At 38.1% G+C, this 21,516-nt stretch overlaps 1 protein-coding gene across 1 annotated transcript in view; it reads right to left on the reverse strand.

The window, feature by feature from the left end:
• RPGRIP1L (RPGRIP1 like) overlaps positions 1-21,516 on the reverse strand; it is a 97,894-nt gene that overhangs the window by 37,841 nt on the left and 38,537 nt on the right. Inside the window, exons 11-17 of the mRNA XM_052656275.1 lie at positions 21,092-21,198; positions 20,811-20,861; positions 19,959-20,138; positions 19,297-19,414; positions 10,716-11,168; positions 6,604-6,755; positions 2,976-3,354 (exon numbers count right to left, since the gene is read on the reverse strand). Of these exons, the coding sequence (XP_052512235.1) occupies positions 2,976-3,354; positions 6,604-6,755; positions 10,716-11,168; positions 19,297-19,414; positions 19,959-20,138; positions 20,811-20,861; positions 21,092-21,198 (1,440 nt within the window). The remainder of the gene's footprint in view (positions 1-2,975; positions 3,355-6,603; positions 6,756-10,715; positions 11,169-19,296; positions 19,415-19,958; positions 20,139-20,810; positions 20,862-21,091; positions 21,199-21,516) is intronic.

The following is a 21,516-nucleotide window of genomic DNA, read 5'->3' on the forward strand; positions in this document are numbered from 1 at the left end:
GTAAGAACAATAGGAGTCAGAAAAGGCTCTAGGAAGCTACTTGGCAAATAGATGGGGAAAAAATGGAAACAATGACAGACTTATCACTGCAGATGATGACTGCGGTCACAAAATTAAAAGACACTTGCTCCTTGGAAGAAAAGCTATGATGAACCTAGTGGTTTAGTCGCTAAGTTGTGTCCAACTCTCACGACCCCGTGGACTGCAGCATGCCAGGCTCCTCTGTCCATGGATTCTCCAGGCAAGAATACTGGGGTGGGTTGCCATTTCCTTCTCCAGGGGATTTTCTCAACTAGGAATTGAACCTGGGCCTCCTGCACTGCAGGCAGATTCTTTATTGACTAAGCTATGAGAGCTACCTGATAAACCTAGACAGTATATTAAAAAGCAGAGACATCACTTTGCCAACAAAGGTCCATATAGTCAAAGCTATAGTTTTTCTAGTAGTCTGGTACAGATGTGAGAGTTGGACCATAAAGAAGGCTGAGCACAGAAGAATTGATGCTTTTGAACTGTGGTGCTGGAGAAGACTGTTGAGAGTCCCTTGGAGAACTAGGAGATCAAACCAGTCAATCCTAAAGGAAATCAACCCTGAAGATTCACTGAAAGGACTGATGTTGAAGCTGAAGCTCCAATATTTGGCCACTCAATGGACATGAGTTTGAGCAAACTCTGGGAGATGGTGAAGGACAGGGAAGCCTGGCATGCTGCAGGTCATGGGGTCACAAAGAGTTGGACATGACTTAGCAACTGAACAAGAAGAAGCTACTTGTCCCTGGCTGAATGTGAGACTTATAGACTATCTAAACATTGAATGCATTACCTAAGCCATACATTGACCCATAGGCAAAGGCTGGGGGCCTGACAGCTCAAGGTGTTTGAACACAACTTTCAACAACCATAGGCTGATCACTAAACTATGTTCAGGCTTAAAATGAAAACAAAAACTTAGCAGAGATATCAGTGGCTATAGCAAGGGAAACAAACCTACAGAACTGCTACAGGCCAAGTCACCAAACAAACAATAACAGCAACAGAAACCCTGTGGAGGGTTAGAATCTACAGTGTCCTAAATGCCTAAATTTAAACAACAGCAAAAAAAAAAAAAAAAAAAAAAAAAACCACATAAAATTCATGAGATACACAAAGAAACAGGAAGGAGAATGTGCTACATACACAGATAGAATGTCACCCAGAGATGCTTTCTCAGGGCATCCGGATGTTAGACTTGGCAGACAAAGACCTAAAAACAGCTATTGTAAATACGTTCAAAGAGCTAAAAATAAACCCATCTTTAAAGAATTAAAGGAAAGTGTGATTACAATGAATTACAAAACAGAGAACATAATAAAGAGAGAGAAATGATAAAAAAGAGAACTAGCATATATTATAAAATATGGAATATAGCTAATATTTTACAACTATAAATGGAGTATAACCCTTAAAAATGACAAATCACTATGTTGTATACTTGTAACATATTATACATCAACCATATCTCAGTAAAAACAGAGAGAACTAAAAAGGAGTTCTGGAGTTGAAAAGTGTAATTACTGAAATGAAAAAATTCAATAGAGGGGTTTAGTAGGAGATATGAACTGGCAGAAGAGTCAATGAACTTGAAGACTAATCAACAGTGATTATCCAAGCTGAAAAGAAAAAATGAAAAAAAATGAACAAAGCCTCAGAGATCTGTAGGATACCATTAAACATATGAACATATGTGTAACAGGAACCTAAGAAGTGGAAGAAAGGGCAGAAAAAAATAACTGAAGAAATAAGGGCAGAAAACTCCCCAAATCTGATACCTAACAGTACTCTCTACATAAAGAAGCTCAACAAATTATAAAGAGAAAAGCACAAAGGGATCTGCAACTAAACATATCAGAGTGGAATTGTTGAACGCCCTCCCCACCCCCCACAAAAAAGAAAGAAAATCTTGAAAATTGTATTATGTATTAGGGAATCATAAAAAGATTAACAGATGATTTCTCATTAGAAACAATGAATGCCAGAATCAACTGTCCAATATACTCAAAGTGCTTAAATAAACTAAACCTGACAACTAAGAATATGATACCCAGCAAGACTATCCTTCAGAAAATAAAAGCTACATATAAAGACATTGCCAGATAACAATGCTTAAGTGAATTCACTGCCAGTAGACCTGACTCACAAGGCAAATTAGAAGAATTTCTTCAGGCTAATAGGAAGTTATACCAGATGGTAACTCATATCAATATGAAGAAACAGAGGTGAATAAAGGTAACTACATAGGTAATTAGAAAAAGTATAAATACGGTTTTCCCTCATTTCTTAACTGATTAAAAAAACAATTGCATAATTATAAAATTATTATCTTGAGGATTTATAATATATAAAGATAAAAAATACATGAAATAATAACACAAAAGATGGAGAGGAAATAGAGCTATTTGGAGTAAGCAATTGACACCAGACAGTAACTCAAACCCAAATGAAGATATAAATACCAGAGATGCTAAATACATAAGTTAATATAAAAGTTTCCTATAATTACATATAATCTCCCTTCTCTTATAGGCCATAAAGTTATATAAAGCAATAACTAACATTGTACTTTTGGGTTTATAACACATATAGGTATACCATGTATATATATATATACATATATATATACACATACACATATATGACAACAGTATCACAAAGGAAGGGGGAGGGAATGGAATTATATTGGGGTAGATTTTTCTAAATTTCAGTGAAAGTTATTAGCATTAAGTTTAAGTGCATTGTGTCACGTTGAGGTGCATATTGTAATTCTTAGAATAACTATTAAGAAAATAACTACAAAAATATAATAGTGTGGGTCCAAACTTTAAGATTATCTTAGAAGGCTAGAAAGATTAGTTACAAATAGATCATATCAATAACACTGAGGAATAATTTAGGTTTTTTTTTTTAAACAATTTCATGGATTCAAGAAATAGGCTTACCTGAAATACACCTGTCATGTGCCAATGAAATCAGAGGCACATTGACTTTTCCTATGTAAATATTCTCCTGGGTATCACTATCATCAAATACATAAAAACTCAGAGACTCTGACTTAAGGTATCGATCCAAATCCATATTCATTGGCACTGGGAAACACATATGATCATCAAACTGTGGATCATTGCTACTGGGAATGATGGCTGTGTCATGGTCTGCAAAATCAAAAAACTTGTACACAACATATGGGTGTGGCTGAAGGTGGCTTGCTCGGGACTGCAGGTGGTTGCAACTTCTTACTGTAATATCAAGTTCATTTAAGTTGCCATCTGTGGAATCAGTAGAACTGAGCTGAGCAGTTTTGGGTGCTTGATGACTTAACTGGAAAAACATACATATTTATATTACAGTAGTAATACAATGAAAAGTAAACAGCAGCTGCCAACCCCCAAACACAATAACTTTGTAAAAGGACCAAAAGACTGCAGATTTTCACTTCATAGTGAATTTCTCAGTAAAAGACTCTTGACGCTTACTCAAAACCAATATTCTCTAGAACTTGTGTACAGATGCTGTTAGCTAGCAGCAACTATAAAAGAGTGAACATACATGTAGAGATTGCTGTTAAAACAAACAAACAAAAATAAATAAAGCCAAGAAAATAGTCTGATGTTTTAAATTCTATTTAATGCTTAGCAAGTAAAGTGAGCAGATAGGTTCAAAGATAAATGTTCCCTAGTTTACAATTTTATTAACAGCTAATGCTTCAACTATTCCAGTTATTCTGATCATATCTCATTCTTAAGTGAGAACCAATGAACTTGATGGTACCCACCCAGACAGACAATTTTGTTATATTTGGGTTGGCCCTCATCCTGAACCAATGGGATTTGGGGATGCAGAACCTGAGGCCAAGCAACAAGGGAACAGAGTGAGAGAGAAACTTTGGAGGGGTAAAATCTTGGATTGGAGGGACTTTTCAGAAGACAGATGAGCAAAGGAAGTTATCAGGCAGAGTTGGAAGCGACTCTATGGCCCTCTATGGAACTATTACTCAGGCAATTGGTGCACAAGTACTCTAGCGAACAACTGCCTTGACGAAATGCTAAGCCTTTCGTAGCCGATGTGATCTGGGACAAAACAATGCAGTGTTGCAGTGTCAGAGAACTCTTCACCTCCCATGCAGGGACCCCTCTTTCACTGTATTTTTGAATCTGGGTTGAACATCTGGAATTTTTGATTCTAGAGAAGCTTATAAGAAAAAGAAAACAGAATTGAAGTCATAATCTCCTTAGTGGAGACATCCGGTGGTATGCTAAGTCACTTCAGTAGTGTCTGACTCTGTGCGACCCCATAGACGGTAGCCTACCAGGCTTCCCTGTCCCTGGGATTCTCCAGGCAAGAACACTGGTGTGGGTGGCCATTTCCTTCTCCAGTGCATGAAAGTGAAAGGGAAGTCGCTCAGTCGGGTCCGACTCTTCGTGACCCCATGGACTGCAGCCTACCAGGCTCCTCCACCCATGGGATTTTCCAGGCAAGAGTACTGGAGTGGGGTGCCAATCTGAGAAGGGAATCACAGTACTGCTTTCCCAGGGCTACTTTGCATCTGGCTATAGAGGGACTGAGTGGAATGATTTACAAAGTACCCCTTCTGCTTCTCCCCTCAACCCTACCCACAAAAGCTGAAGTTCCACCACTAAATGGTTCATTCAAATCATAAACTGGAAGTCTAAAACTCTTCAAATTACAAAAATTAATAAATCATGTGGTTTCACTATTTCTAATTCCCTTTTTCATAATGGCATTTCCCAAGGTGTGCTCTGAAGAGCATTAATCCAGAAAGATGATTGCTGGGACATGGGTGCCATTCTTTAAGTTTGGGAATCAATGTTATATTATCACGGTTCTTTGAATTGAAAGCTATAAAAACTGATTTCACCAAGCAAATACAATGAAAAGAGACTTTAATATAAGAGCATGCATAGTCACTCAGTCATGTCTGATTCTTTTGCCACCCCATGGACTGTAGCCCGCCAGGCTCCTCTGTCCATGGAAGTTTCCTGGGAGGAATACTGGAGTGGGTTGCCATTTCCTTCTCCAGGGGATCTTCCGGACCCAGGGACTGAATCCACATCTCTAACATCTGCTGCATGGGCAGGTGGCTTCTTTACCACTGCTCCACCTTGGAAGCCTTTAATATAAGGCTATAGGGCTATCTCACAGAACTGTGTAGCAGAAATGTGGTTGTGTCTTAGGAAGGGAATGGGACTGGAAAACTAAAGGAATTTACTCTCCATCTAGTTCTTCATTTTTCTCTGTATGCTTGCTCATTATTCTCTTTCTAGATACATTTTCTTTCCTTTGCAGTTTAACATGGTGGCAGATGGCTGCGCTATAGCTCCCAGCTTCCCACATTTCAGCCATGGAGAGACTTACTCTCTCTTGATCTCAGAAAGCAGAATCTGATTGGCTCAGTTGGAGGCAGGCGGCTATTACTAAATCATTAATTATAATTGGGTGGAGTGGGAAAGAGCAGGATCATCAAACGTAAAGCTGGCCACTGGGGGCCCAGCCCCATGGATTGGAAGAGAGGGCAGTTCCAAGTGAAAAAAGAGAATTGTGCCTTGAATAGACATTCCAAAATATTTCTACTGTATTCTATCCCTTTGTTACTTAAGTGTATACTTCATGCTTCCTCTTGAGATTCGATTATACTCAAATCTCAAAAGAAGCCCTAAAGTCAAGGGTCTTATTTAACTTTGCTCAATTCAGTCTTTTCTGCATTTATTGGATCATGGAATTCTTCTGGAAATAAGACTGTTAAGACTTCATGAAACACAGTTTGGAAAATGCTACTCTGAGGAATTGCTTTTAAACCTCTAATTCTCAGTAAAAGAATATTCATTTTATATTCTACTTTGCATTTCAGAAAGCTACAGGTTTCTGAAACAGCTCGGAAGAAGTTGGAAATGGTTGGAAAAAAAGAATAACTGAAACTCCAAGAACAGCTATTCATTTCCTTAACAGCAGAAATTGTAATTAAAGTTACAACTGATGTGTAATATTAGCATTGCAATTCTATTTTTCAAAAGTGTCCTGAATAGCACAAGGGAGTTCCTTTGGGGTGACAGATCAATTCTGTATCTTGATTGTGGTGGTTGATACATGATTATATACAAATGATAAAACTGCATTGAACTCTGCTTCTTCCTACATAAACATACACACACACACATACACAAATAACAGTGTACATGCATACACACATAAGTGCATGTAAAAACTTAGAAAATCTGAATAAAGTCTGTAGCCTAGTTAACAGTACTCGCCTAGTTAATCGTACTGTACCATAATAGTACTGTACCAATGTCAATTTCCTGGCTTTGATACTATACTATAGTTACATAAAATATTACAACTGGGAGAAGCAGGGTGAAAGCTACACGGGACCTCTGTACATTTTTGCTATTTCCTGTTAAGTCTATGATTATTTTGACATAAAAAGCTTAAAAAAAAAAAAGCCACTTGATGGCTGTGAAAGAAAGTGATTTCAGTTTAAAGCATGGTAATATAAAGAAATACTATAAAATTTCCGTGTCATAAAAGGGTTGTAAAGTCAAACAAGCTTACCCATTGTATTTGCTCTGGCCCCTTAAAATTTGATGTTATGTATCCCAAAGCCTTTGCCCGTTCTCGATAAAGCCGAATCGCTTGATCCATGGGAACTCTTAATCGGAACCAGTATTCCACTGTGCCAAAATTGGAGATGTCTCCTTTAGTTCCTACAAACCGATACATAATTCACTGTTAAAGTGGCCCCATAAATCAAAATACATACCAGTAAAACAAACATCAATGGTATTAGGCATTAAAACTATAAATTTTATACTGAATAAAATAATATATGACTTGCACAGATGGTGTGTGACTGGCAAATAACAGAGAAAAAGAGGATAAATTACTTCTGCAAGTATGAGTTTCACTGTGTATTAAATATTATTAAAAAACTATGTTTGAGGTAGTCTAATTCACACTATTTCAATCCTTCTAACATGAAAAAAGATTTTTTTTCTGATGCTATTTTTTTTTAAACAAGCTGCACTCAATGTAGTCTGATAGATACAATATGAAACCTCAAAACTATGAGATATTCCACATTATAATTCAAATTTCAAGAAATCTTTGGCACCTTCCTAATTTTTCTACTGTACCATAACTACAGGGGAAAATACCATCAGTTCAGTTCAGTTCAGTCACTCAGTCATGTCCGACTCTCTGACCCCATGAATCGCAGCACGCCAGGCCTCCCTGTGCATCGCCAACTCCCGGAGTTCACTCAGACTCACGTCCATTGAGTCCGTGATGCCATCCAGCCATCTCATCCTTGGTCGTCCCCTTCTCCTCCTGCCCCCAATCCCTCCCAGCATCAGAGTCTTTTCCAACGAGTCAACTCTTCGCATGAGGTGGCCAAAGTACAGGAGTTTCAGCTTTAGCATCATTCCTTCCAAAGAAATCCCAGGACTGATCTTCAAAATGGACTGGTTGGATCTCCTTGCAGTCCAAGGGACTCTCAAGAGTCTTCTCCAACACCACAGTTCAAAAGCATCAATTCTTTGGCGCTCAGCCTTCTTCACAGTCCAACTCTCACATCCATACATGACCACAGGAAAAACCATAGCCTTGACTAGACGGACCTTAGTCGGCAAAGTATGGTTGGTCATAACTTTTCTTCCAAGGAGTAAGTCTTTTAATTTCATGGCTGCAATCACCATCTACAGTGATTTTGGAGCCCCAAAAAATAAAGTCTGACACTGTTTCCACTGTTTCCCCATCTATTTCCCATGAAGTGATGGGACTGGATGCCATGATCTTCGTTCTCTGAATGTTGAGCTTTAAACTTTAAGCCAACTTTTTCACTCTCCACTTTCACTTTCATCAAGAGGCTTTTTAGTTCCTCTTCACTTTCTGCCATAAGGGTCGTATCATCTGCATATCTGAGGTTATTCATATTTCTCCCGGCAATCTTGATTCCAGCTTGTGTTTCTTCCAGTCCAGTGTTTCTCATGATGTACTCCGCATAGAAGTTAAATAAGCAGGGTGACAATATACAGCCTTGACATACTCCTTTTCCTATTTGGAACCAGTCTGTTGTTCCATGTCCAGTTCTAACTGTTGCTTCCTGACCTTCAGGGAGTCCCCATGAAACCCTTTTAATGTTTTAGAAGATACCATACTTTATTGTGCGGTAGTTTGAGCATTCTTTGGCATTGCCTGTCTTTGGGACTGGAATGAAAACTGACCTTTTCCAGTCCTGTGGCCACTGCTGAGTTTTCCAAATTTGCTGGCATGTTGAGTGTAGCACTTTTACAGCATCATCTTTCAGGATTTGAATTAGCTCAGCTGGAATTCCATCACCTCCACTAGCTTTGTTCATAGTGATGCTTTCTAAGGCCCACTTCACTTCACATTCCAACACCATACCTATTGCCAAATCTATACTGTACGTAATACACCCTTGCATGTCTGCCCTGCACATCTTCAGTTCTTCTCACAACTCTGTGGCTCTTTATCTCTCTTCCTCTGTGACGACTTCCTCTATGGCTCCCAGGAGACTGGAGAGCTTCCTGCTTCCTTTGCAGGGATTGAGGACTATGTCCCCATTAGGGCACTGACTGCTTTGGCAACTGTCACTTCACCAGTTTACTTCTCTATGACACTAAGTTTTTGAGGGCAGGATTTTTTGAACCATGTGAATATATTATCTATGCAATCAATAAAATAAAACCCCTCCCTAGAACCTAAGTCAGCTTCTTTCTTTCTTGAGAAGGCTTCTTTGTTTGGCCTCTAGGATCTCTTGGTTCATCTCTTGGTTATACTTGGTTTCTCTCTTGGTTTATACTCTTGGTTTATCTCCCTCTTCACCGGTGACTCCTTAGTTGCCTTTTGGTGGCTCTTCCTCGTCCTCTTGAATGCTAAATTTTAGTTTCCCAACGCTCAATCTTTGGTCCGTTTCTCTTCTTTATGTACAGTTACTCTGTGAAATTATCTGGATCTAAGGCTTAAAATATATTCTGTATGCTAATGAATCCCACTTTTATATTTCTATCCCTGACCATCAGACTATTATATCCAACTGCTCATGTGACATTTCCACTTGGCTGTCTAATAGGCAGGTCAATCTTGTTCAGACACTATTCTTAAGTTTTCTTCCTCAAATCTGTTCCTCTCCCCAACCTATTTCAACAAATGGCTTCATCATTCTTCTAGCTGTTCACACCAAAATTCTTACCTTGCCTGTTTCTCTTGTTTCTCTACATTCAGCTGATGAACAAGTTTTTAAAGAAGAGTTAACCTACACTGAATATGACTATGTCTTATCACTACTTTCATTATCATTACCTTAATCCAAGCCACCATCCTCTTTCCACAGATTAATGCAATCACCTGAAAATGGTCCTATTTCCCCTCTTGGCCTGTATAGACTATTCCTGCCACAGCACCCAGCATGGTTCTTCCAATATCTATGTGTTTTGGACTTCCCTGGTGGTGTGGTGGATAAGAACCCACCGGCCAATGCACAGGACATGGATTTGATCCCTGCTCTGGGAAGATTCCACATGCTGTGGAGCAACTAAGCCCAAGTATCATAACTACTGAGGCTGTGAGCTGCAACTACTGAGCCCGAGTGCTGTAATTACTGAAGCCTGTGAGCCTGTGCTCCGCAGCAAGAAAAGCTGCCTGCAACTACAGAGTAGCCCCAACTTGCTGCAACTAGAGAAAGCCAGTGTGCAGCAATGAAGACCCAGCACAGCCAAACAAACAAACAAAACACAAAGAAAACCTACGTGTGATCTCGTAACTCACCTTCTCAAAACTATCCAATGACTTGCATCAGTCACAGAAATAAAAAGTCCAAACATGACCCACAAAGCTCTACAGCATGATCGGATCCCTGCCTACTGCTTTACTGTCATCTCTGCTCTCGTCACAGGCCTCCTTGATGTTCCTCTAATCGGTCGGGTTTGTTTTCCCTCAGGCCTTTGTGCTTGCTGTTCCCTCTGCCTGAAACAATCTTCCCCTGGGTGCTGACATGCAGCTTTCTTGTTAAAAAATGTTTCTAAAAGTATTTATTTGGCCGTGGGTCCTAGGTGCAGCACACGCGCTCTCTAGTTGCGGTGCATGGGCTTAGCGGCCCCATGGCTGATACGGACCTTTATTCAGGTCTCTCTATCAGTGTCATCCTGTAGGGAAGTCCTTATCTCAACTAGCAGCCTTCCATCTCTCTCTTTAGCCTCTTGCTCTGATCATCTTTCATATCTAAGGATAGGTGTATAGTTTTACAGCCCATCTTCCCCTCTAGAAGGTAAGCTACAGGAGGGCAGGGGCTTCATCTGTCTTATTTATTACTGATCACAGTATTCCCAGTGCTCAGTAACAGTGATAATGATACGCTCTTTAAAAAATATTTGATCAACATACTATAATTAATGTTTAATCAAACAGATATCAACATGGTAAATAAACATTTGTACTAAGAAGCTTTAAAAAATTAACAGCCATTGTACTGACATTATCAATGACATTTAAGAGTGCAATCAACAGTGGGCAGCTGAATCAGAGAACACTGTCCTTACCCTAAAGGCACCCTGAATCTGTGAGAGAAGATACTAATGTGAAATGCCTTATTAATATAGAAACCAATCAGGGATTCAAACAGCCAAAGTCTGTAAGACTGTACTCACCAACCAAACTTGCTGTGCAAAATATTCGACCACTTTTTTCTAGAATTTCATGGAATCTCAACTGACAAGCTGCGATTGTTTCATAATCTGTGCTGTAAGCTTGATGGACCTCAAGAGTGACAGTATTTTTCTGAATGTATTGTAAGAATAAGTCATTAACATGAACGAGGTATTGAGAAGTAAAGTTATATTCTGGGTGAAGGCCCCGTACTATGGGAGTTGTCTGTAGTTCAAAATCATAGAAAGCGTAGGTACAGAAGGTGACAGGCTCTTTATCCCCAGATGCCTGTAAAACTTCGGAAGAAAAGGTTACTTTGTTGATATGGATTTCAAATAGATTTTCCCCTCGTTCTAAGTGAATGGTTTCATCAAATTCATCAACTGAGTCATCCGGCATGATTTCTGGCTTAAATTTGTACTGCTTGGTGCCATAGGCAATATCCTTTAATTGGGCTGTAAGAGAAGACACACAATTTAGAGGTTTTAAGGTGTTGATATATAAAGATACAAAGATACATATGAAGTGGTGGGAAATCTGAGGGCTTGCAGTGTATAGTCCCAATCAAATTCTACAGCTACACTGTTTTTCTGTAACTGATACTGTGTTTTAAAGAAATCTATCATTTATTTTGACATCATTTAGTTAAAAAATTACAACTTCAGTGGTAATACAGGATATACCAGGAAAAAGGAGAAAGAAAAAAAAAAAGGCCTTTGAATGAATAACTGAGGTAAATATTTAGATTCCACTTGCTCCTTTGGTTTGGCTCTACTATCTTCTCTCCTTTAAAATAAATTTCTCTTCCCACTACTACCTTCTTGTCAGTTTATCCAAATATATATTTTTCTACTTTTGGGGATGATGGATATGTTTATTATCTTGATTATGGTGATAGTTTCACAGGTGTATATATATATGCCAAACTCCCAAATTGTGCACTTTAAATATGTGCAATTTAAAGTATATTCATCCAAAGAAATAAACATGTTTAAAAGTTGTGGTATGGTCAGAAATTTAAATATTGATTAGAAATTTTGTGATAGTAAATAATTATTGTTTATTTTTAGTTATAAATTGTTATTTTTTAAGACCTCAGTTAGATGCATCCTGAAATATTTATTGATGAAATGATATGGTATCTGAGATTTGTTTCAAAAGGATATGGGTAAGATGGAAGGGAGTTGGGGATACAGATGAAAAAAGATTGGCTATGAATTGACTGGCTATGTGATAAGTACATCAGAGTTTACCATATAATTATTTCCACTCATATATGTTTGAACTTTCCCATAAAGAATTAAATTTTTTAAAATAATAAAAGCATTATTCTGGGGAAAAAAAAGTATGTTCATTATAATTCTATAAAGTTGCTCTTAAAAATATATATATATCTTTCTAGATTAGAACATTCCCTCACATCATATACAAAAATAAACTCAAAATGGTTTAAAGATATAAGTGTAAAACCCGAAACCATGAAACTCCCAGAAGAGAACACAGGCAGAACATTCTTTGACATAAGTTATAGCAATATGTCTTCTGGATCTGCCTCCTAAGGCAAAAGAAATAAAAGCAAAACTAAATAAACTGGATCTAATTAAACTTAAAAGCTTTTGGACAGTAAAGGAAACTACTGACAAAACAAAAAGATAATCTACTGAATGCAGGAAAATATTTACAAATGATGTGACCTACAATGGGCTAACACCTCAAATATATAATATGAAAAAATGAAACCCAATATGAAAAAAACTCAAAAAACTTCATTAAAAATGGCAAAAGACCTGAATACATAATTCACCAAAGAAGACATACAGATGGCTGACAGGCACATGAAAAGACACTCAACAGTGCCAATTATTAAAGAAATGCAAGTGAAAACCACAATGAGATATCACTTCACACCTGTCAGAATGGCTATGAAAAAGTGTACAAATAACAAATGCTGGTGAGGGTGTGGAGAAAAGGGAACACTTGTATGCTGTTGGTGGGAATATAAACTAGTACAGCCACTATGGTAAGGAGTGTGGAAGTTCCTCAAAAAACTAAATAAAAACTACCATATAATCCAGTAATTCCATTCCTGGATACATATCCAGAAAAAACAAAAACACTATTGAAAAAGATAATACATGCACCCCAATGTTCATGTTGTTGTTCAGTTGCTAAGTTGTGTCTGACTCCTTGCAACCCCATGGACTGTAGCACGCCAGGCTCCCCTGTCCTTTACTATCTCCCTGAGTTTGCTCAAATTCATGTCCACCGAGTTGGTAATGCTATCTAACCATCTCATCCTCTGCTGTCCCGTTCTCCTTCTGCCTTCAATTTTTCCCAGCACGAGGGATGAGGGTTTTTTCCAGTGAGTTGGCTCTCTCCATCAGGTGGCCAAACTACTGAAGCTTCAACATCAGTCCTTCCAATGAATATTCACGGTTGATTTCCTTCCTGATTGACTGGTTTGAGCTCCTTGCAGTCCAAGGGACTGTCAAGAGTCTTCTCCAACATTACCATTTGAAAGCATCGACTTTTTGATGCTCAGTCTTCTTTATGGTCCAAATCTCATCTCACATTCATACATGACTACTGGAAAAACCGTAGCTTTGACTATACAGACCTTTGTTGGCAAAGTGATGTCTCTGCTTTTTAATACACTTTCTAGGTTTGTCATAACTTTCCTTCTGAGGAGCAAGTGTCTTAATTTCATGGCTGTAGCCACAGTGATTTTGGAGCCCAAGAAAGTAAGATCTATCACTGCTTCCACTTTTCTCCCTTCTATCTACCACCATGAAGTGATGGGATCAGATGCCACGATCTTAGTTTTTCTGGATGTTGATTTTTAAGCCAGCTTTTTCACTCTCCTCTTTTACCCTCATCAAGAGGCTCTTTAGCTCCTCTTTTCTTTCTGCCATTAGAATGTTATCATATTCTTAACTGAGGTTGTTGATATTTCTTCTGACAATCTTGATTCTAGCTTGTGATTCATCCAGCCTGGCATTTCACATGATGTACTCTGTATATATGGACTTCCCTGGTGGCTCAGATGGCAAAGTGTCTGTCTACAATGTGAGAGACCTGGGTTCGATCCCTGGGTTGGGAAGATTCCCTGGAGAAGGAAATGGCAACCCACTCCAGTACTCTTGCCTTGAAAATCCCATGGACAGAGGAGCTTGGTGCAGGCTACTATCCATGGGGTCGCAAAGAGTCAGGCACGACTGAGCGACTTCACTTTCCTTTTCACTTTCACTCTGTATATAAGTTAAATAAGCAGGGTGACAATATACAGCCTTGATGTACTCCTTTTCCAATTTTGAACCAGTCTGTTGTTCCATGTCCAGTTCTAATTGTAGCTTCTTGACTTGCAAACAGGTTTTTCAAGAGGCAGGTAAGGTGGTTAGGTATCCCCATCTCTTTAAGAATTTTCCACAGTTTGTTGTGATCCACAAAAAGGCTTTAGCATAGTCAAAGAAGCAGAAGGGGATGGTCTTCTGGAATTCCTTTGTTTCCTTTGTGACTCAATGAATGCTCATAGTAGCACTATTTACAACAGACAAGACCTGGAGGCACCTAAGTGCCCATCAACAGATGAACAGATAAAGAAGATGTGGTATATATATGTATATACCCACACACACACATATAATACACACACACACACACACACACACACACATATATAATGGAATATTACTCAGCCATAAAAAGAATGAAATTCTGATATTTGCAGCAATGTAGATGGACCTAGAGAATATTATACTTAGTGAAATAAATCAGAGAAAGACAAATAGTATATGATATCACTTATACATGGAACCTAAATATGATACAAATTAATATATATGTAAAGCAGAAGCAGACTTCACAGATATAGAAAAAAGCTTGTGGTTACCAAAGGGGAGAAGGAAGTGGAGGGACAAACTAGGGAGTATGGGATTAACAGATACAGACTACTATGTATAAAATAGATAAGCAACAAGGGTATATTGTATAGCACAGTGAATTATAGCCATTATCTCGTAATATCTTATAATGAAGTATCATCTACAAAAATACTGAATCATTATGTGGTACATCTGAAACTAATATATTGCAAATCAACTATATTTCAATAAAAAAACAAAAGATATGTCTCTTTCTGAACACATGTTTTCCTCTAGGTTACATCCAAACTTCTAAAAAGAGTAATGTCTACTTGTGTCTCCTATTCCTCATGCAACAGACACTCTTCCATCTCTTGCGAAAAGCATCTGCTTTACTTTTCTTGTGAAACTAGTCCAGAAAAAGTCACCAATAACCAACTGATTTCTAGAGTGAGTGGACTTTGGTCCTGTGTTACTTTGGGATTGGAATGAAAACTGACCTTTTCCAGCCCTGTGGCCACTACTGAGTTGCTTGATTTCCTTGCTTAATTGACAATGAAGACCACATCCTCTTCTGTGAACTTTTGTGGGATTCCATGTCGTCATCTGCCCTGCTTCTCCTCCTACCACTCTTATTCTTTAAGGGTTTCTCTGCTAGTTTGCTTGGAGAAGGCAATGGCACCCCACTCCAGTACTCTTGCCTAGAAAATCCCACAGACGGAGGAGCCTGTGGGCTGTAGTCCATGGGGTCGCTAAGAGTCGGGCATGACTGAGCGACTTCACTTTCACTTTCATGCATTGGAGAAGGAAATGGCAACCCACCCCAGTGTTCTTGCCTGGCGAATCCCAGGGACGGGGGAGCCTGGTGGGCTGCTGTGTATGGGGTCGCACAGAGTCGGACACGACTGAAGCGACTTGGCGGTGGCAGCAGCAGCAGCTGCTGGTTTGCTAGGCTTCTGTTTTTATTTATTTTTTAGTCTATGTTTCATGAGTAATTGTATCCCTGTTTATTTTTTAATTAATTAAATTGAAATATAGTTGACTTACAATCTTGTGCTAATTTCTGCTGTATAGCAAAGTGACTCAGGTAAACACATATATACATTGCTTTTCTCTACAGTTTATCCCAGGAGACTGGATACAGTTCCTTGTGCTATACAGTAGGACCTCGTTGGTTTTCCACTCTAAATGTAATAGTTTGCATCTATGAACCCCAACCTCTTGGTCCACCATTCTCCCCCCTCCCCTCCCCCTTGGCCACCGCAAGTCTATTCTCTACATCTGTGATTCTGTTTCTGTTTTGTAGATAGGTTTGTTTGCGTCATATTTTAGATTTCACATATAAGGGACACTGCATGGTGTTTGTCTTTCTTTTTCTGACTTAGTTCACTTAGTATGATAATCTCTAGCTGTATCCAGGATGCTGCGAAAGGCATTTTTTTGTCCATTTATGACTGGGCAGTACACCATTGTATCTATGCACCACATCTTCTCTATCCGCTCCTCTGCTGGTGGACATTTAGGTGGTTTCCATGGCTTGGCTACTGTGAACAGTAATACTGTGAGCATAGGGGTGCATATATCTTTTTGAATCATAATTCCGTCTGTGTTTATGCCCAGGCGTGGGACTGCTGGATCATATGGTGATTCTGTTTTTAGTTTCCTGAGGAACCTTCATACTGTTTTCCATAGTGGATGCACCAACTTATAATTCCCACCAATAGTGTGGGAGGATTCCATTTTCTCTACACCCTCTCCAATATTTGTTATTTGTAGACTTAAAAAATTTTTTTTATTTATCTGGCTGCATGAGGTCTTAGTTGTGGCATGCAGATCTTCAGCTGCAGCATGTGGGATCTAGTTCCTTGACCAGGGACTGAATTTGAGCCCCCTGCATTGGGAGCACAGAGTCTTAACCACTGGACCAGGGAAGCCCTGTTGTTTGTAGACTTTCGGATGATGGCTCTTTTGACTGGTGTGAGGTGGTACCTCATTGTAGTTTTTATTTGCATCTCTCTATTAATTAGTAATCCCATCCCCTTTTATAACTTGTTACTATCAATATACTGAAGACTCAATTTTTTAATTGAGATTTTTTTCCTAAATAACAGACTCACACATTAAGTGGCTTGCTGAGCCCTCTGTCTAGATACTCTCTAGGCACATCAAACTTAATACACTGAAAGGAGAATGACTCATCATATTCTCTTCTAGTTATTTCTGGACTTTGAATTCCAAGTGAATGTTGTTAGCCTACATCCAGGTGCCTAAGCTGGATACCATGGAGTCACCCTAGGTTGCTCTTTGTCTTTGGGCTCCCCACATCTGTAGGGTCACTGCTATTCAAAAACATTCCTTAAGTCTTTAGCAAATCTGTCCCTGTCTTCTCCATCTCCATTGATGCTACCTTACTTACACCCAGAGTGCTTATTACCTAGATTATTAATGGAGCCCAACTTCTTCATTCCTTCACATTTTACTCATTCTTCCCAATACCTATAGCATAGTCTCCAAAATGTGGTTTTGTGTACTACTTCCTACCCGAAGATTCCTTGGTGCTTCTCTGGGTTAATAAGGTTCAGACTCATTCAGGTGGCAAACACGGCCTTCAGCATTTGTTTTTTTCCAGTTTTATTTCCAGGTTTTCCTCCTTTACCAATCCTGAGTTCCAAACTGATGAAATCATATGCGGTTTCTCAAATCAATGGTGGTGCTTCACATTTAGGGCATTTTTATCTGCCTCATCTACTTCCTGGAATGCCTTTCACTGCTTTTATTAGTGGTGAATTCTGTCATTATTAAAGACTCCCACTGTGTAGAGTCATCCCTGAATCTTCAGATATAAACAGGCATTCTCTCCTTAATGTTTCCTAGGTAGCTTTTTCATTTTCCTAACTTCACACTCTTCACAGTAAAGTGTGTCTACTTACTTGTTGACATCTTGCTAGTTTGAGCTTTCTTCCTATTTGTATTCTCACTGCCTAGCACTTTGGATATGTTAGGAACATGAGCATGTTTATGGAATTAATCAAAGAATTTAGGAAACAAATAAAATATATTGCTAAAGACTTAGTGACACTTGAAAGGAATGAAAATCTCAAACTATATGACCTTCCTGTTATTCATGAAAATTTCATTAAGCAAATTTTTATTGAGTACTACTTGAAATAAAAGGTACACGTGCTCTTTGACTTTCAGAAACTCTGTTCAGTCAGATAGATTATTTATTGAATTCTTCTACTTAGAGCAGTGGTTCTCAGAGAGTGGTCTGGGAACCCTTGAGGGTTCCTGAGGCTGTTCTGGAGGTCTGTGAGGTTAAAACTATTTTTAAAGTAATACTAAGATGTTATTTGCCTTTCTCATTCTTATTCTCTTACAAATATATAATAGGGTTTCCCAGAATCTACAGGATGTGTGATATCATAACCGATTGACTGCAGAAGCAGATATAAAAACCCAGCTGTTTTCTATTAAGACAGACACTAAAAAGACTTGCAAAAATGTTAAACAATTTAAAAAGTTTAAAACGGTGTCACTCGTCTCACTGTTTTCTTGATATGAAAAATGCAGCTTTTAAAAAATAAATACTGTAATTTATGTTAAATATGTAATGGGTTTATTATTTTAGCATGACAAATATTTTTAAAATTCTCATTTTTAATTTCTAATATGATAAATATCTTAAGTATAACCCATATAAACTCATGCCTTTTGGATTCTCAGTGATCTTTAAGAGTGCAAAATTACTGTTGGCATAGATCACCGAGTTTTAGTGCTGCATGGCAGAGAACATGAAAGAGAGACGAAGTATTTATCATTGGAGAATTTATATACTGTAGTCATAGAGAATATGCGAAACTGCAATCGTGAAGAACACTTACATAATACAATCTCCAAGCATATTTTTTAAGTACAGTTCAGTTCAGTTGTTCAGTTGTGTCCGACTGTTTGCAACCCCATGAACTGCAGCATGCCAGGCCTCCCTGTCCATCACCAACTCCCAGAGTCCACCCAAATCCATGTCCCTTGAGTATGTGTGAGCAAAAGTGGTAAGTGCTGAGGTAGTCTTTTTCAAAGTATAGTCTTACCCCTGTATCTGAATTGCTTGGAATTATTTCTAAATATACAGAATCACAGGCTCCAGGATCTCTAGGAGTAGGACCCAGGAAGCTACCTAAGAAACAAGTTCCCCATGTTATTTTCTTACTTGCTAAAGTCTACAAACCCCTGTGGGGGCATTTCAAGGAGAGGGGTGGCTAGGAGTAATGGGAGCCAGCTTCCCGACACAGGCATGCACTGAGTTAGATTTCAAAGTGGGGAAGGGTTATATTTTGGAGTCAGAGAAGAAAGGAGGTTCAGGTGGAGCAGACAAAGGCGTGGTGGTGGGCCAGTGAGATGAATCTGACCAAGAGCAAACAGCAGACTTGTTTGGCTGAGAGGCCTGAGAAATTAGAAATGAGGTGCTTAAATTTAGTCTGTGGTACTTTATGAAGTACTCTGAAATCTTGCCTGTGACACCAAATTAAAAAAGCAGTAGGGAATTCTTGAGTAGAGAAGTATCAGATAAAATCAGCCTTTCTGGTAAATTACTATTATCGTTAATAAATTGGGGGGAAAAAAAAGAGCAAAAAGAAATTGTGAGTGTACACTTGGATGACATTTTCAACTGTTGTAAAAATCCATTCCTCTAGTTACCATGGACAAAGAACTGTGCACATTGTACCTTCTAGTTTCTGGATGCGTGCAGCCCGGATATCAAGAAGATGAACATACTGTTCCACTTTAAGTTCATAATCTTGCTGCAGATTTTCCATCTTCTGGGTCACTGCCTCAACTTCCATCTAAATAAAATACAGATAACAAGCTTCATTACTTAGGATCTGTTCCATTAAAAAAATTTTTTAAAGCAACTATGATTCAAGCAGTTTTTAGATCCCGGGGATACCAGGAGCTGTAAACCATTGTTTCCTGACTTCAAAGAGCTTACAGTTTAGAAAATTATGCTTGACGATGTTCATTAATCAGGAGTGAAATCCACACAACTCTGGATTCCTTTTAAGGAGTGATATTCCCATTAGTTAAAAGCTAATATAAACATGGCTGTGGCAGGACCTCAGGAGAAACTATAACTCAGCTGCAGAGTGTGCTAACACTAGTAAAGGGGGAATTCATCGCCACAGTTCGCTCTCTAAAACCAAGGACTTAGAATTATTTGTTTTAGAACTCTTTAGTCTAAGTATCCAGTTACAAGGCTAAATTCCCAGCATGCGGTAACACATGACAATAGATTATAATAGACGATAGTAGATGATACTGCTTTAAAATTCAAATCATCAGTAGAATATTATAGGAACCCTATCTTCTGGATTTAGTGCATTACAGTACCTGATAATCTTTATTAATTTTATGTTGCATAATTAACATGTTTCTTGTCTTTTCAAGTTCTTGCACTGTTTCTGCATGAGTTGCTTGCAGCTCTTTCATGGACCGTTCTAGATCTTTATTAATTTTACTGTCTACTTTTTCTAAAAATGAAAGGTCTCCATTTTTTTGTGATTTTTGAGCCTAAAACAAAAACATGTTTTATTACCAAAACAAGAGTTTCTAAAATGTAATTGTGAATTAACACAGATATAGCAAGAAATCATTAACTGAAAACAGACAGATTTTCATTTTCCATTAGGAACAAAGCAGTCCTGATATAGAATACAATATTTGGATAGATATTTGGAACAATTACAGAGAAACAGAAAAAGTTTATTCCTCCAGGATGCAAAAAAAAAAAAAAAAAATCAAGTACATTTCTTTCTGTTTCTTCATGTGATTAAAATCTACAATGTGATGACCTAAAAGAAAAGAAATGTATTTTCTTGTGTCTTCTTATAAATATCAGAATATTCTAGAACTGGAAAATATCTTTTGGTGACATGTATAATTCAATATTTTACTTAAGATAATAGGGTGCACCAAGGTCTCATAGGACAGAAAATTGTTGATTAGATTTATAGCAGGGCACATAAAAGTGAAATGTTTGTTACAGTTGGAGAAAGTGCTTTAAACATGAGTTTTTGAGGTCTACTTTAATGTGATTTTGATGTCATTATGAAATATGTATATGCTATAACTAAATGTCACCTGACCACTTTCCTGAATAATTCATTCTGCAGATAAGGGTCATCATTATGCTGAAACACTTATATGTAGACATGAAATTCATGGTGAAGTTTAGAAAGTTACCTTTATAAGCAGGAGAGCTTCACTCAATTCATCAGCATTAATATCACTCTCCTGCAAAAGACAGAGTAAGTAAAAGCTCACAATGAGGTATTAGTAGAAAGTACAAGAGATATTCCAACTACGCAGAGTACCTTCATGGAACATAAGCTGCAAGATACCATGGATTAATAAACTAAGTGGTATATTTATATTCTGTTGCTTTGTGGTACAGTGTTTTCTTGACGTATAAAGTAGTTAGATAAAAATTTGGAGTTCATTTCCTAAATAAGAAAATGGTTCACCTGGTCGTAAAACTTCATGTGGTTTCTAAGTTCATCAAGTTGTTGCTTTTGTTCCAGGTACTGTAACTGGAGTTGTCTATTTTCTTGACTGATTTTCTCATTTTGGTCTTAAAAAAAAAGTCAACACAATTAGAAAGTTAAGTGAGAAAGAGGTAGAAGACACATTCTAACTTAATTTGTGATACACACCCAGCTTGAGCTAGTATTGTTCTGGCCAGAGAGGAAATTAAGCTAGCACCTTAGACAAAGGCAGCAGGGGAGTGAGGAAGAAACACACACTATCATGTGTCCACCATATGATTCACTGGCTTATCAGAAACTTACGACTGAGGTTCACAGTATTAATATAAGGAAATTGTGCCTCTGGGACTTCAAAGGAACATACTGTCTAAAATACCTAAGAAAATATGTTTCTAAATCTATGA

This window comes from Budorcas taxicolor, chromosome 18, assembly GCF_023091745.1.
Source record: "Budorcas taxicolor isolate Tak-1 chromosome 18, Takin1.1, whole genome shotgun sequence".
Taxonomy (NCBI): domain Eukaryota; kingdom Metazoa; phylum Chordata; class Mammalia; order Artiodactyla; family Bovidae; genus Budorcas; species Budorcas taxicolor.